The sequence below is a fragment of the Capsicum annuum genome, chromosome 3 (assembly GCF_002878395.1).
Source record: "Capsicum annuum cultivar UCD-10X-F1 chromosome 3, UCD10Xv1.1, whole genome shotgun sequence".
Lineage (NCBI taxonomy): Eukaryota > Viridiplantae > Streptophyta > Magnoliopsida > Solanales > Solanaceae > Capsicum > Capsicum annuum.
Genome location: NC_061113.1, coordinates 249,011,014 through 249,026,650, shown reverse-complemented (window position 1 = coordinate 249,026,650; position 15,637 = coordinate 249,011,014). Strand labels below are relative to the sequence as shown.

At 33.5% G+C, this 15,637-nt stretch overlaps 3 protein-coding genes across 4 annotated transcripts; 1 reads left to right on the top strand and 2 right to left on the bottom strand.

Moving 5' to 3' along the window:
- Positions 1–331: 331 nt before the first annotated feature.
- LOC107862483 (auxin response factor 9-like) lies at positions 332–1,391 on the top strand. 2 transcript variants are annotated; one of them, XM_016708079.2, is made up of 3 exons: positions 332–804; positions 962–1,149; positions 1,240–1,391. In XM_016708079.2, the coding sequence occupies exons 1-3, from the start codon at positions 460–462 to the stop codon at positions 1,286–1,288; spliced, it is 582 nt and encodes a 193-aa protein (XP_016563565.1). In that variant the 5' UTR covers positions 332–459; the 3' UTR covers positions 1,289–1,391. The 2 variants fall into 2 exon arrangements, with proteins under 2 accessions (XP_016563565.1, XP_016563564.1); XM_016708078.2 differs by having other exon boundaries at positions 962–1,391.
- LOC107862482 (protein NRT1/ PTR FAMILY 2.11) lies at positions 1,315–6,185 on the bottom strand. Its single transcript, XM_016708077.2, has 4 exons — positions 5,697–6,185; positions 5,273–5,490; positions 4,628–5,187; positions 1,315–2,452 (listed from the first exon to the last, which is right to left on the bottom strand). The coding sequence occupies exons 1-4, from the start codon at positions 5,821–5,823 to the stop codon at positions 1,549–1,551; spliced, it is 1,809 nt and encodes a 602-aa protein (XP_016563563.1). The 5' UTR covers positions 5,824–6,185; the 3' UTR covers positions 1,315–1,548.
- A 7,394-nt stretch (positions 6,186–13,579) lies between these two features.
- LOC107864847 lies at positions 13,580–15,303 on the bottom strand. The gene is made up of 4 exons (XM_016711261.1): positions 15,214–15,303; positions 15,041–15,142; positions 14,606–14,938; positions 13,580–13,609 (listed from the first exon to the last, which is right to left on the bottom strand). Exons 1-4 carry the CDS (start codon positions 15,301–15,303, stop codon positions 13,580–13,582), a joined length of 555 nt encoding a protein of 184 aa, XP_016566747.1.
- Positions 15,304–15,637: the final 334 nt, after the last annotated feature.

Here is a 15,637-nt window from a genome sequence, read left to right as displayed (position 1 = left end):
ATTAAATTAATCTTCAATGATTAATATGTCATGTATAGTTTTATTTAAAAAAAAAAGAATTAGGATAAAACTTTAGTTAAATAAGTTTGATAAGTTATACATTTATAAAAAAAAATAAAAAATTTTAATGATATGACATTCTAAATAGGAGAAAAAGATTTTTGAGTACTTAAAAAGTATATTTTAAGGAAAAAAAGAAAAGTTGATGTAATTTACTCGTAAAATCATTGAGCAAAAGATAACTGCATGAGAAACATAAAATATTTGAATAGCCAACTGGCGTTTATCCATCCCCACTGGATGGATACAAGAGAAGGGCTGGTCAATCTGTTCGTCTTTTTTAATTGGAAACTTGATATGTCTTTTCGCCGAAATCCTCTCAGCCTCTCAGGTAAAGTCCACCAACACCAATTTATTTAAGGGGAAAATGAAATGAAAAGGAGTTATAGAGAGTTATGAATGGATACAAGTACAAGCATGGAAGTTGAGGATTCCTTTCATTCAAATACAGATGCAACTATCTACCCAACTTCTGATCATTCTCAAAGCTTGTTGTCTGATCCCAACATTGCGTCGTCGCCTTCTACAAGTGCAGACGACCAGCAGCAGCCTCACCAGTGGACGGCTGCTGCTGCTGTAGGTTGTACTGATGATTTGAGTGTATCTGTATCAAGTGCATCTTCCAGGACTAGTTATAACAAGAAAATTGAGAATGTTGAGCATCTAAATCTTTCTAAAGCAAAGGAACAAGTCCAATTGGAGGCACTACCCAAGGACCTCACTTCGTCAAGAACTCGCATTAAGGTACAGAAACTCAATTTAACCAACGAAACTAAAATTTAGATATTCAAAGTTGTCAAAATTTACATAGTTTTGAATAAGCAAAAAGTATCACGTAAGTTGAAACATGTGCGTCAGTTTACTGAACTTGTTAGCGTACTTGATTAATTGTGTGAATTAGGTACATATGCAAGGGGTTGCTGTTGGACGTGCAGTTGACTTGACTGTATTAAGTGGTTATGATGAGCTTATCAGTGAGCTAGAGGAATTATTCGATATGAAGGGAGAGCTTAGCCCTCGAATCAAATGGCAAGTTGTGTACATGGATGATGAGGGTGACATGATGCTTGTAGGGGATTATCCATGGCCGTACGTCAGTCTCTTTGCAACCAAATTGATTTCATTTTCATTTTCTTTAATTTCAGTCAAATGATTTAATCTAATTTCTTCTGATTACAGGGAGTTTTGTGAGATGGTCAGGAAGTTGTATATCCTAGTGAGGAAGTGAAGAAGAAATATTCTCGATGCATGAAATAAATGTAGTACTAATAAATTGTATTCAGAAATTTAACTTAGAGTTTGAGTTACCCTTGTTGAATGTAAGTTGTTCATCTTCCATTTGAATTTCAGTAGGAGGGAGATAAGTAGAGGCGCGAATTTCAGGTGATTTCGTTTTATTAGCTTTCCTATTACAACTTCTTTCAACCCAGATGGCTGCTATCATTTGGTATCAGATACTATTCATTTGGTTTGTTCCTAAAATTAATGTCAAACGAAGTGTTTCTCAACGTTTTTCCTTTCCATTTCCAATGTAACGCTGCTGGTGTCATCACTACCTTTGTACTTGTACCACCTAGCACATATAATGAAGTAGACAACATTAAAGATTCCCAGTGCTGTAACCAAGAAATAGAAGTAATCCAATCTCCCCTTGTTAAGGTCCTCCGGTAGCCAGTTGCCTGTTTTCGCCTTTTCTGTTGTGCGGTGCACTATGGAAATCAAGAAACTGTTCAAGTAACTTGAAGCAGCCATTCCCAAGAAGAAGAAAGACCCTGCTATGCTTCTCATGTTTTCGGGGAACTGCTTGTAGTAGAATTCCACTTGTCCAATGGCGCAGAATGCCTCCGCGAGTCCTGCTAAGGATAGCTGAGGAACCAACCACAGAGCTGACATAGAAGAAACAAGTCCTCTTTCTGAATGCAGTCCTAATGCTGGATTTGTGAAGACCAATTTTCTCCTTCGCTTCTCGATGAATGCAGATACGAAGGATGATGCAACAGTGAGGAATATGCCAAATCCCATTCTTTGAAGGATCGTTATGCCACCTTCTTTTCTGGTGATTCTTCGGAGCAATGGCACCACGATACGGTCATATATTGGTATCCAGAGAGTGAGACTTAACATGGAGAAAATAGTGTATGTTGCTGCTGGAATTTGGAAGTTGCTGTTGCCAAGATGCCTGTTTGATTGAAGGGCTTGGTAGACAACAAATTGTTGCTGCTGAGATATTGCAATATGGAATACAATTGCTGCAGCCCAAATAGGAATTACTCTTACAACACATTTAGCTTCTTGCACTTGCTGCACACTGCATAGGTTCCATGGATTGGCTGCTGATCCATTTGAGTTGATTTGGTCTTCAGGCGTTACTATTGCAGCCTTGTCAAGAAACCTTATAGCACAATAAATTTAATCATTTAAGATCATAATACAGTAAAATGGAAGATAAAATCTATTTCAGTATTAGAAAATATTTTCTTGCGAAACAAATTAATCTTATTTTTTCTTATTTGGTAAGTACGCACACAAAAAAAAAAGTTATTCCAAGAGCATGTATATGTAATCTAGAAAATATTTTTCTTCTTACCAAAAACACCCTGAGATAGATTAACTAACCTGGCTTTCCAAAATAATATACTACTACTAGATACCATATGACATGGTGCTTTGTTACATATTACATTGGCGGACCAATTTTTCTGAAAAACTTTCAATGTTTTTCCTAGTGCTTGCACCCAATAATCAATAAGTATCATGAAAATATCTTCTTTTAATGGTCCTTTTTTAATTTCCTTACCTGACACCTGTGAGTACAAGTGCCCTACCATGTGACACATATTGGTTAAGTGACTCTGTGTATCATAAGATTACGTTTCTCAACATGCGTTTGGTCGTCATTCGATTTGAGATAATTCCAATTTGAAGATTTAGTTTGAAATTAATATTTGTTTTATGAAATTTGCACAAATTTCACTTCTAATTTTAAACATGATTTAAATCTTAAATCACTTAGTATTTCAAATTTCAAATTGTGATTTTAATTTTTTTTTAAATGTAAATTTTGATACATCATTTTAAATTTTATAAGAAAAGGTACATGTTCGGCGTGAAAACATTGCACACATCATGTAAGGATTATATTAAAGAATAACTAATTACTATTATTGAATTAGTGAATCTTAGTAAATTATGTGTATTTGAAAGTTTGTAATAACATGTACAAACATTTATTTATAAAAAGAACAAAAAGATTTGTGATTTTTTTTTTTTTTTTATTTGGTAAAAGATTTGTGATTTATTAACGTGGTGTGAAAGGATATTGCTATATCTTGTTTATGAAATATAATTTCTTCATTTGGTAAAATTGTGTAAAAGATAGCGAAGTTTGGATAGTTTTCACAAATTGTGGAGTTTCTATATTTTTGAAAAAAAATACAATTTAAGAAATTCTAATTATATAGTATTCAAAATAATATCAACTTCAAAACAACCTAATTTCAAATTAACGTGATTTATTTTTGAAATCATGTCCAAATGCCATTAGTTGTGCATGTAAAATTATTTGAATAATGGATTGTTGTAAAATTGGCACCATCACTACATAGATGGCTTTAACATTGAGTCAGCTAAGTGGAGATGATAAAGCATCTGAATTTCAGATATTTCTCTTTAGACTTAAATGATCAAGGCCATTTCTGATGACTTTAATTCTAGAGATAATATAGTTTAAACAATTTATTTTATTTCACTCTCAAAAAGAGAAGAGATTTATGTAATCTTGTATATGAAAAACTTGTGATTTGAGTGACAATTCATTCAGGTAAGTCATGTAAAATAGAACATGAAACTACCTAAAGAAAGCAGGTATAATAAAATACTGACAATTCATGCATTTTTAAATTTCATCCCAACACACTAAAACAGGAAAAAATAACATATGAAGTATAGTCGTCATGTTTAATTTTCAGGTCAAGATCACAGTTTTAAAGTTGATTGGCATATCTAGGATAATCTTAACTACACTTATATATAAATAATAAATCAAGTTAAAGTGTCGATGTTAGCTAGTTTGACAAGTATCTTAATCAAATCCACAAGTTTAGTACTACACTACTGGTCCCTCCGTCCCAATATACGTGGTACCATTCGGATTTAAGAATCAAACGAGTTCTTTTTTACTATATTTTTTTTCCACATGCCTTGTAATTTGAATTGCCAATTAATTTGATCTATGTATTTCTTTTGTTAAGTAGTTTCCAAATATATAAATTTAACTCAAATTTCAACGGTGCCACATAAATTGAGATCGACTGAATACTAATCAAACTAATGGAGTCATACAGCAGTCACCATGAAGAGTAGATATACCTAATGAATACCTAATGAGCATGCAAAATGCAATGTACTAACATGTGAGCTGTCGAATATTCAAGACATACTTCATGAATCATGAGGAATGACACATTGTGTCAAGCAAGAGATTGAATCAATTTAACTAACTCAAGGATATGTAAACTAATAATAAAAACAATATTAAATTTTTCACAGATTTGATTCCTTCTATTACCTGAATTGATGAGTGTAAGGAAGCTTGGAATTGATGGACTTGTGAGGGGTGTAATTGAACAGTGACTTCATTGGTTCCTCTGGCAATTTTAGCCTTCTTTTCTTGATAGAAGAAACTAGGACTTGTGCCACACTTGTCAAGGGACTGCCCTCTGGTTTCACTTTGACATAAATTTTAGTGCCACCAAAGAAGAGAAAACATGAAATCAACATGAAGATTGCTGGAATGCCTAGTCCTAAGGACCAGCTTATGTCCGTTTGCACGTAAACCACGAGCGTAACGGACACCATTTGTGCAAATGTTAAGGTGAAAAAGTACCAATTGAAGAAGCTATTGATACCCCTTTTACCAGACTCTGTGTTGGGATTGAATTGGTCTGCACCAAAGGCTAAGTTACATGGCCTAATCCCAGCTGCTCCTATGATCAGTAGCCCAAATCCACTCAACAAAAACGCCATTTGCCATCCTGTTGGTCCTATGCATTGGCTGATATCTTTGGAGTCGCAATGAGGAGGATGTAGCTTCTTGAATACTGCTGTTAATGCTATAACAAACAACCCCTTCAAACAAGAAAGAGCGAAATCAGTAATTCAACATCGAATTCATTCATTGCAAAATTTCAAGAATCGGTATAACTAGTACTACCAGAAATGAAGTAATGGATGAAAATCCCAACGTTTTGTAACGACCAAAGTAGGTATCAGACAAGAAAGCTCCAATCAAAGTGGCGAAATTGGTTGTTCCATTGAAGACATTGATCAGTGTAACAGCTGAGATGTGTTTCAGGTTGAAAACTGATGTGAGGTAAATCAACAAGTTGGAAAGTGTGCCAATTGCTCCAAGTTTCTCAAAGGTCTCATTTCCTGTCAACAGCATATGAACCAACTCATGATATCTATCAACTGTTAACTTGTTCAAGTAACAAGCAAATCACAACAACAACAAACAATATACGAGTGAAATCCAACAAGCGAGGTCTGCGGAGGTAGAGTCTACACAGACCTTACCACTTACCTCGTGGAAGTAGAGAGACTGTTTACGAAAAGATAGAAACAAGAACATTGCTTACCTATGATAAATGGCATGGCTTTCACTCCTCTATAGTTAATTTCAGGCTCTTTCTCACTATCATCATCTCTAAAATTTGCTGTTTTTTCATTCTTTTCCATGGCTGATTGTATCCTGTTGTTACTCATTTTTCACTCTCACTGCTACTTTATATATATACTCCTCCTCGGGAAATTGAAATGGAGCATAAAAGTAGTAGCAGGTGGTAGATGGATTAAAAAAGGGGTACCTTTTAACCAACAACACCTCTAATTTGTTTCTAGCTATTACTTCCCTTAGATCTAGCTATAAAGGCATTCACTTTATTGTCCTACTGCAGAATTCTGTTTCTTTTTTATAGTAGTAACTTTAGATAAAAGGGGTGGGCATGAGATAGTGTGGCATGGACTAGAAATTTTGATTCGATAATTTAGAATTTTAAGAATGATAATATCATTAATTGCCAATGCAATTTTGTGTAAGTGTTCGCGTGAGAGACACTAAATACATCACCGTGATATTCTCGCATTTCTTTTCTTTTTTATAAAAGTAAATACATCATTACCTCTGATATTTGACCGAGATTTTCGAAAAGACATCTAAATTTTGAATTTGACCTATTACCCCACGATTCTTAATTAATCCATTGCAAACACACCATTTTTTGCTGAATCTCTGTCATAACAAAGAGAGTGAACACACGCACCAATCAGGTGCTTCCACGTGTTAAATACGTTTAATTTATATTTTTTAAAATCAAATTTTACTTTTTGTTTAATTTAACACCCCACCCCACCCCCTCTTCCCCCACCCCACCTCATCCAGCAACCCCAGCAGCTCCCCTCCACCCCCACCCCCATTCAACACCCCTACCCCTCGTCCAACAGCCCCACCCCATCAGCATTTCCCCCAAACCCCCACTCCGTTAGCATGCATTTTCGTCCTTTTTTTTTTGTTCAAATCACTTCAAAAATAGTTTTATGATTGAATTGAAAGTTTTATGATTGAATTGAGTTTTAAAGATAGTTAAATGATATGATTTAACTGAAAATGGAGCTTTAATGATATGATTTTAAAAAAAAAAAGCTTTAATGGAGGAGCTTTAATGGTGATATTGTGTTGAAGAGCTTTAATGGTGTTGAAGAAGACATTGTGTTGAAGAAGAAATGGTGGGTAGTTAAATGATATGATTTAATTATAAAATGGAGCTTTAATGAATGATTTAAAAAAAAAAAAACTTTAATGGAAGCTTTAATGGTGAATTGAGTTGAAGAAGAAAGAGTGAGTGGGTTGAGGGGGGGAGGGGTAGGGATAATTTTAAAAAATAAATAAATATTATGTTTTTTACTAAAAAGAATATAAATTCTATATCAATTATTTTACACGTAGCAACTTTTAATTGGTCAAAATAGTCAAATTCGAACCCTTTCATATGCCTATGGAGCGTGTATACACGCAGAGGGTCAAATGATGTGTTTGCAACGAAATAAAGAAGAATCGTGGGGTAATAGATTGAAGTGAAAGTTTAGGTGTCTTTTTATAAATCTTGAACAAAATCAGTAGTGTAATTATGTATTTACTCTTTTTATAATCACCAAATATCATATTGAAATATTTATAAAAAATTAAAATGCATGTCAAATATTCAGATACAATGGTGAGTGTAATGATTTAAAATTTATTAGATATAACTTTATAAAAAGTTCAGATTATATTAAATTTGAGACATGTTAATTTAAATAAATGTTAGAATTAATATAATTAGATTAATTATTTAAGTGCAATAAATATAAATTTAATTAAAGTCTATCTTTGATTGTGCTTGTCCATTAATTTGGATTAAAATGATAGCTCATTTTGCTAAGCTTAAAACGTGATCTTATTTAAGAGGTTCAATTTGATGTCCGTGTCAAATGACGTGACATGTCAAGTCAAGTGAAGGAGGGCAATAATAATAATTTAGGGGTGTTCATGGTTTGTTTTTAACCAAATCGAACCGCGATTCAAACCAAACCGATTAAAAAAATCGATATTTGGTTAGAAAAATCGATAATAATTTGGTTTGGTTTGGTTTTACTCTAAAATAACCGATAAAATAACCAAACCGAATCGATATGTATGTATATATATATATATATATATATATATATATATATATTATAATTATTTATGTATTATTCATAAATGCAATATAAATGTTTGTTACATTTTATAATTTAATCATGATTTAACTTTAGTCGTAACATATTAAATCATGTCTTTATCTAGTTGATAGTACTGATACTAATTGTGAAAATAATATCTTGTTGTATATTGAAATTTATAGCTGAGATTCATTTGACTATAGACAATTACTAATTTTAACTTTCTTTTTGAACCTTTTTAGCAAGAAATTTATGTGTCCACCTTTTGCAGGGTTTATCATATCATTCTATTACATGTAATTTTAAAATATTTTTTAGAAGCGTTCGTAAGGTGTTGTTCATAGTTTTGTCGAAGTATAACACTCAGTTGACATCTTAGCTTCAATAGTTTCAAGGTTGAGATACAACACTCGGTTAACATATCATATGTTAGATTGAATTTATTTTTTAAAATTTTCAACTTTTATCATTAGCTAAAATTATAAATCGAAAAAAACAAACCAAACCGAACTAAACCGAGAAGAATCAAACCGACGGTTATTTTTTTGTTTGGTTTGGTTTGATTTTAGAAATTTAAAAACCGACTAAGTTGGTTTGGTTATGGTTTTAACCAATAACCGACCCAAACCGACCTATGAACACTCCTAGGCAATATGATAATGCAACGTATCAAATAACACAACATGCCTAGTGAAATCAAAGGACCAATAAAAATACGTCATGTGTATAAGTGACATGTTTCGATAAATCAAATACCGTTAGATCACTTAAATCTAATTGGTCGAGAGAAGTCTGTCCTCATCACAACCCCTCCATCCTACAAAAATTTCTAACAAGAAGGTTTAAAGAGCGCGTAGATCAAACACCACATATTTCTTTATAAGCTATAAGTTTAATTAACCAAATTCAAGATCAAGATCAAGCTCAAACACTCTTAGATTTAAATAAACTCAAAAACACTTTAATGCAAGTACAACTCAAGATGAAGACCGCAAAATTTAAGAATGAGTTGAAAAGCCTTTGAATTTAAGTACAAGCCAAATCAAGACCACCAAATTCAAGATTAAACTCAAAAATCGTTAAATTCAAATACAAATCAAAATCAAAGACCCTTAAAATAATATTTTAAAAAAAATAAGAAGATTTATAAAGATTGTAACACTCACTGTTATTAAAATCAAATATTATAATTATTATGATATTTTTTATTTAGCTCGATTATTATTTTCTGGACTCACCTTTTATGATCTAACGTGACTATAAATTCTAATCGAACAACTGAATTGACTTCCACTCATGATAGATATTGTAAGGTTTAAAGTAATTCAAAGACGTGTAGTCAACCGCGACCAATAATTTTCCAATGATAATGAAAGAAGTGGGGGACTATGCTAAGCATACTGCATCTTTTATTGAAGGATGTCATCTAACATAATGCTGCTAATTTTTTAAAAATATTTTTTTGTATGTGTACAATATTATTCTTTGAGAAGCAAAATGTATATGCAGTGTCAAACCTACCTCTCTATGATGACAACTTTATACTGAAACTTTATAGTTGCCGTGAGGTGTTGTTAATAAATTGTAGAGTTAATAATCAAAAACACATTTGAACTATCATTTTTTTTTGCAAGTTTCACGCTTCAATTATCCATTTTTATTCTCTGCTTGAACCATCATTATTTATGTATTAAACAACACCTAATTGAGTTGTGTCGATGATGGTTGACCGTCAATTTAAAGATGTGTTTAACTTATATAGTTGAGTGTGAAACTCGAAAAAATAATAATAGTGTAATTAGTATGTTTTTAATCATTAACTCTTAACACCAGCGAGGACGAGTGACGACGGAAGAAAAATGACGTTCCGCGTGGACTGTTTGTGAATTTACCAGTCAACAACACATGTTGAGGAGTTTAATTTTGTTTGTTTAGCCAACTGTTGGGCGCATTTAATCCGTGCCAAAGAGGTAAATGATGCAAATACCTCCACCACCATCTTATGTATGATTGATTGGCTGTTAGCTAGTGAGTGATCGAGAGTTCCAATTTTTCCCAAGAAAGTCATGCAATTTGGTCCACATAACGTCTACTTCAGACTAGGACAAACGAAATGCTGGGGATGGAAATCACCGAGCTGGTGCGGTGTTCGGTAGCAAGGAAAATGTTTTTCACAAAATTTAGATGACAAGTAAAAATATACTAAAAAGACATATTATTAATATGATTCAGTCAAACGACCTACAAATGAAAAACTAATAATGAAAAACATAAAACCTATTGGGAGAAATCTTCCCTTAAACAAGACTCTGTTGGGTTCATAGTAAATGAGAGGTGTGAATGAAAAATGGAGAAAACCAAGTGGAAGAGAAAAATTGAGATCACACCAATATGGAAAGTGTACTAAAAAATATGAAAGCTTACTAAATTCTCCCACATTGGTGGGAGAAAGAAGCTTTAAAGCGTTTATATTGTGAAACACACTTCCACATGGATAAGTGAGGCAAGGAATAAGAGATGTCTTGCGCCATCGTCGTTGCTCGCTCGAATTCGAATTCGGATTTGGATTTGAAAAACAATTGATAAGATATATCTTTTTGGACAAATTTTATTTGATGATCCGAATCTACCAAAACGCAACAGTATTCTCCATTTATGCATGCATCTAGCAGCAGATGCAATGCTTCAGAAATTTTGAATTGATGTTTCTGTAATTCCGAACAAAACTAATGCTTCAAAATAGCTGCACTGTTTCGAACTGATGTGTTGTTTCAGAAGGATGCAATCCTTCAGTAAAAAGACAGACTGATTCATGGAGAGAGATGACTGTTGAGGAAAAGATGCAATCTTTGGATGAACAGACATGAATTTACAGAACATATGTAACCTTTGACATGAACCATTGCCTCTTTTCAGAAGAGGCATGTTATGGCTATAAAAATCTGCTTTCATTCACAGGTTTTGATATGAATTTTTCTGCAATAAACTCTCTTCTTGTCTTTACAAATACTTTGTGTGATCAGTCAATCCGTTAAGTGAGTTCGACGATATTCCAATTGTTTGAGGTACCGCTACAGTTGGTTTGGTTGACCATTTTATCTTGGGAGGAAAATTCCGCAACCTCGGGTATAGTAAGGGGAATTATTTCCTTAAGAAAAGTCCGTGAATTCGGGCGACTTGGCCATTTCTGTTTTTATCTTTATTTATGAAAATAAAATGCACTTCTAAGAAAGATCACTTTGATCTTGTGTTGAGGGTATTTACTGCACTTCATTGTGTTCTTGTTTTTAAACATAGAAGTTAAAGTTGAAGTTGTCGTTCTACATATACAGATTCTGTGTACCCGTGGAAGGAAATAACAATCTTAAGGAAATAAATTTCAGAATCTGTATAGCTTATTTTTGGAGATTAAAGTTTTAACTTTCTACTCCGCCTGAACTTAACTAGTGATTTGAAATCTTAAAAACTTCATCACAAGTTAAAGATCATTCGGTTGACAATTGGAAGTCATATAAACTTCATTGTCAACTAGAAACAAGAAGAAAAGTTTAAAGTTGCTTAACTTTATAAGTAGTATTCTGAAAATACTAAATAATTTTTGTCTTGTGGTGACAAAAAAAATGACAAGCGAAAGTCAAATGCAAGATGCGGCAACGTCTGTGGGGGAAACTAATATTGTCACATCAAGTCACACAAATGCTCCGCCTACAATGGCACCGGCGGAGAAGCCCGAAAAATTTGCGGGCATTGACTTTAAACGATGGCAGCAAAAGATGTTCTTTTACCTCACCACTTTGTGTCTGCAACGGTTCACTAGCGAAGACGCTCCTGAGGTGCCCGAGGGAACCTCGGACAAAGAGCGTTTCGTAATTGTAGAAGCTTGGAAACATTCAGACTTCCTTTGCAGGAATTATATTCTGAGTGGTCTCCAAGACTACCTCTACAATGTCTACAGTGGAACTAAGATATCGAAGGAATTGTAGGGGCACTTGAACGAAAATATAAAACAGGGGATGCGGGAATTAAGAAATTCCTTGTTGCACGGTTCCTGGACTTTAAAATGATAGATAGCAAATCGGTTGTCTCTCAAGTGCAGGAGTTGCAAGTCATCATACGTGATCTCCTAGCCGAAGGTATATCTTTGAAAAATACCTTAGTTGAACAAATTAAAAAAGTTCTTAATACTCACAAAAACTGTTTTGTAGGTTTGATTGTGAATGATGCATTTCAAGTAGCAGCGATAGTTGAGAAGCTACCACCTTTGTGGAAAGACTTTAAAAACTACTTGAAGCATAAACGCAAGGAGATGACTGTCGAAGATCTTATTGTCTGACTGCGTATTGAAGAGGGCAATAAAGTTGCTGAGAGAAGGTCAAAAGGGAATTCTACAATTAATGGAGCACATATTGTAGAAGATGACCAAAACAATTCTCAGAAAAGAAAGAAAACTGAACAAGGAAGCAATCAACCCACGAAGAAATTCAAGGGAAAATGTTTCAATTGTGGCAAGATTGGCCACAAGTCCACGGATTGTCGTGCTTCGAATAAAGGCAAGAAAAAGGATCAAGCAAATATGATTGAATCCAACAAAAAATGCAATGATTTGTGTGCTATGTTCTCAGAATGCAACTTGATGGGAAATCCTCGCGAATGGTGGATGGATTCTGGTGCCACCCGCCATGTATGTGCCAACAAAGAGTTATTTTTGTCATTCGCTCCGACTCAAGTAGAAGAAATGATCTACATGATTAACTCCGCTACTACTAAGGTAGAAGGAACAGGAAAAATATTCTTGAAAATGACTTCAGGAAAGGTCTTGACACTTAAAAATGTCTTGTATGTTCCGGAGTTACGTAGGAATTTAATTTCTGTTTCACTTCTAGACAAGAACGAATTCAACTGTGTAACCCTTTCTGGAAAAATTGTAATTAGCAAAGGAGAAATGTATCGAAAACAACCTTTCTACTTCTTTAGAGGTAGAGGTATAGACTGCGTACATCTTACCCTCCCCATACCTCACTATGTGGGAATACACTGGGTTTGTTATTGTTGTTGTTGTAGCAAAGGAGAAATGTATGTAGGAAAAGGTTATCTCACTACAAAAAAAGAGGTCAAATTGCAGGGGTTAATTTTAAGGTAAAACCCCCGCAAAATATAATTGTGGGGGTTCCAAAAGCCTCCACAATTCGAGCCGTCACAAACCAGTTGCGGCAGTTTTTTTTGGACAACCATAATTATTTTGCGGCGGTTATATTGCGAGGGTTTCAACCCCCGCTACTCTAAATTTAATTTTTTTATAATAAATTTTAATTTAAAAGTTGTGGGGTTAAAACCTCCACAATTTTTTTCTTTAAATTAGTGGAATCCATCAATTTTAAATAATAAATTATAAATTTTAATTTTAACTCAACTTTAATTTTTTCTTTAGGCATACTCTACAATCCAATATTTTATTAATTCATATATCGTTAACACAACACGACTAATTAAACATTATAATTGACAAGCACATCAAAAATACATTGAATGTTGAACTTCAAAATTAAATTTGCAACATTAACATCTTCAAACTCCAAATTTTCAACATTAACTAGTATCCTCAAACTCCAAAATCAAATTTAAACACAAAAACTTCAATATTCTAAGATCCACTCGAACCACATAATTACATCATCATAGTTGAATATCCAAGACAAATGCAACAAATTCAAAGAATGCTGTTAGGATCATTATCACCGCATGATCTCCTTGCATCCATTGACTAAGTTGGCCCACTAGCAGCATCACTTGGCTACATAAAAATGCAAAGTATAAAAATCAATCGATAAACCACTTTTAATATAAGCAAAGACGACATTAAGCGAGTCAGACTTAGCAAGGAAAGATAGCAAAATTAGCAAAAAAAATTTCTACTTTAACTAGCCAAACTAACTAAATTGTAACCACTAATTATTAGAACAATCAACACAATAACTTAACAAACCAATAACCAGATAAAATAACATCAATTCAGCGCCTGAATAATCTAATGGCTGTATTTCACAAAAATCGACCAAGAACTTCAAAGAGCAATCTCATACAGTTAGGAACTATGATAAAAAATACTTGTGAAGAATCCCAGTCAGCAGTAAATAAATTAATCAGCATCCGGCGTTACTTTAACCACGGCTAGTAGCACACAAAATAATGTACACCAAGGATTGATTAAGCAAAATGATGTCAGCACAATCTGCCCTACGTGTAGTTTAGAACTTTAAAGCATCAACCATCTTTTCTTTTAAGTGTTAATTATACTCCAAAACCTGGATGAGAATGTTAAAATGACAAGACATCTACAAACAGGCACTAGAGTGGAAGAAAGAATTGCAAAATGGTAAAGTAACTAAAGAAAAGATGTATAGGATGATCGTAAGTGCTATTATGTACTTCATTGTCAAGAATGGGACCTTAGAGTTTTTCAAATCAAACAAAGACATGTTAATTTAAATGTCTGACTAATGGTGCAGGAAGTGGCATATAGACTGTAAGTTAAACCAAAACTAGCAGGGGGTGTATAAAAGCTTAATTCGTAACCATAATGATAGATTTTGGTAGGTAATATATGTTGTTAGCAAGTTGTTGGCTGAAAGTTGGGACTCTGTTCTACCGCAAGTTATTTTTTTGTTGTTTTATAAAAGATTAATAATATGAACAACAAAATAAATAAGAAATATAAAGAGAAGACAAGAAATGAGAGCTTTTCAACAAACACCGAGATCAGGAAAAAAGTAAAGAGAACTTTACTTACTGCCGTGGAAGAAACCATTGAAGGAGAATCAAAGAGACCCACAAATTGTTCTGGTATCGTTCTTTCTTTCATCATCATATATGCCTTCAAAGCACTCAGTATTTGATTGTAGTTTTCTCGACATTGAAACGAACAAGAACCTCCACTACTTGATGCACTTGTACCACCAAAACGAGGTCTAACTTGTTGAAAAACTCTACTAAGAACTGCTCCTAATCCCAAACATCTCACCCTTCCAGAGTACTCTTGCCCTAGCACCTTACCAACAACATCATTTGGCGAAACTTGAGACTTATCTATGGTGCTTTGGCTCAAAGATGACTCAATTTTTTTCTACATACCAAAAATTTGTTGTCAAAATAAATTAATAATAAAAGTCATTTCGCATACCATAGATTGCTCAATAATAGTCTATGGAACATAAGTAAAACTCACATATATTTCTTTTGCCGCTTCATTAACATATACTCCATCTTGATTCTTATGAGTAGCATTGTACATTTGTCCTCGCCCAGGCGATTGTCCAGTCTCGACCATCTATAAATTTAAAAATAAATCAAAATAATTTACTATTTAGGAATAATTATATTCGAGGTTAATTCACTCACCATTTCAGCCCTTCTTGTAGCATTGGCTTTGGAGCCACCAGTGTGAGGAATTGCCTGTTTCTTTCGATTTTCATGGTTCCTTTGACGCATTTTCTTATAAAATATATTTTAACATCACGTAGAAAAAAATAATTATACAACTATATATAAAGAAATCCATTTACATAAATACCTGTGTTGACTCTTTAAAATTGTATTCAATAAAAAAAATCCATTGATCTGGTAGAATCCCGGCGGCTCCTTATCCATAATCTGGGCTTTACTTTTAAGTGGATCATTAATTTCATTCCACATGTTAATCTTATTTGCAGGTTACCTTTTTCCAATATATAAAGAAATATGTCATCGAGCAATTGTTTTGACAGCGTCAAAGAAGAATTTGGACTTCAAAATGAAAATATTCGTTAGCTTTTTTATTACATGC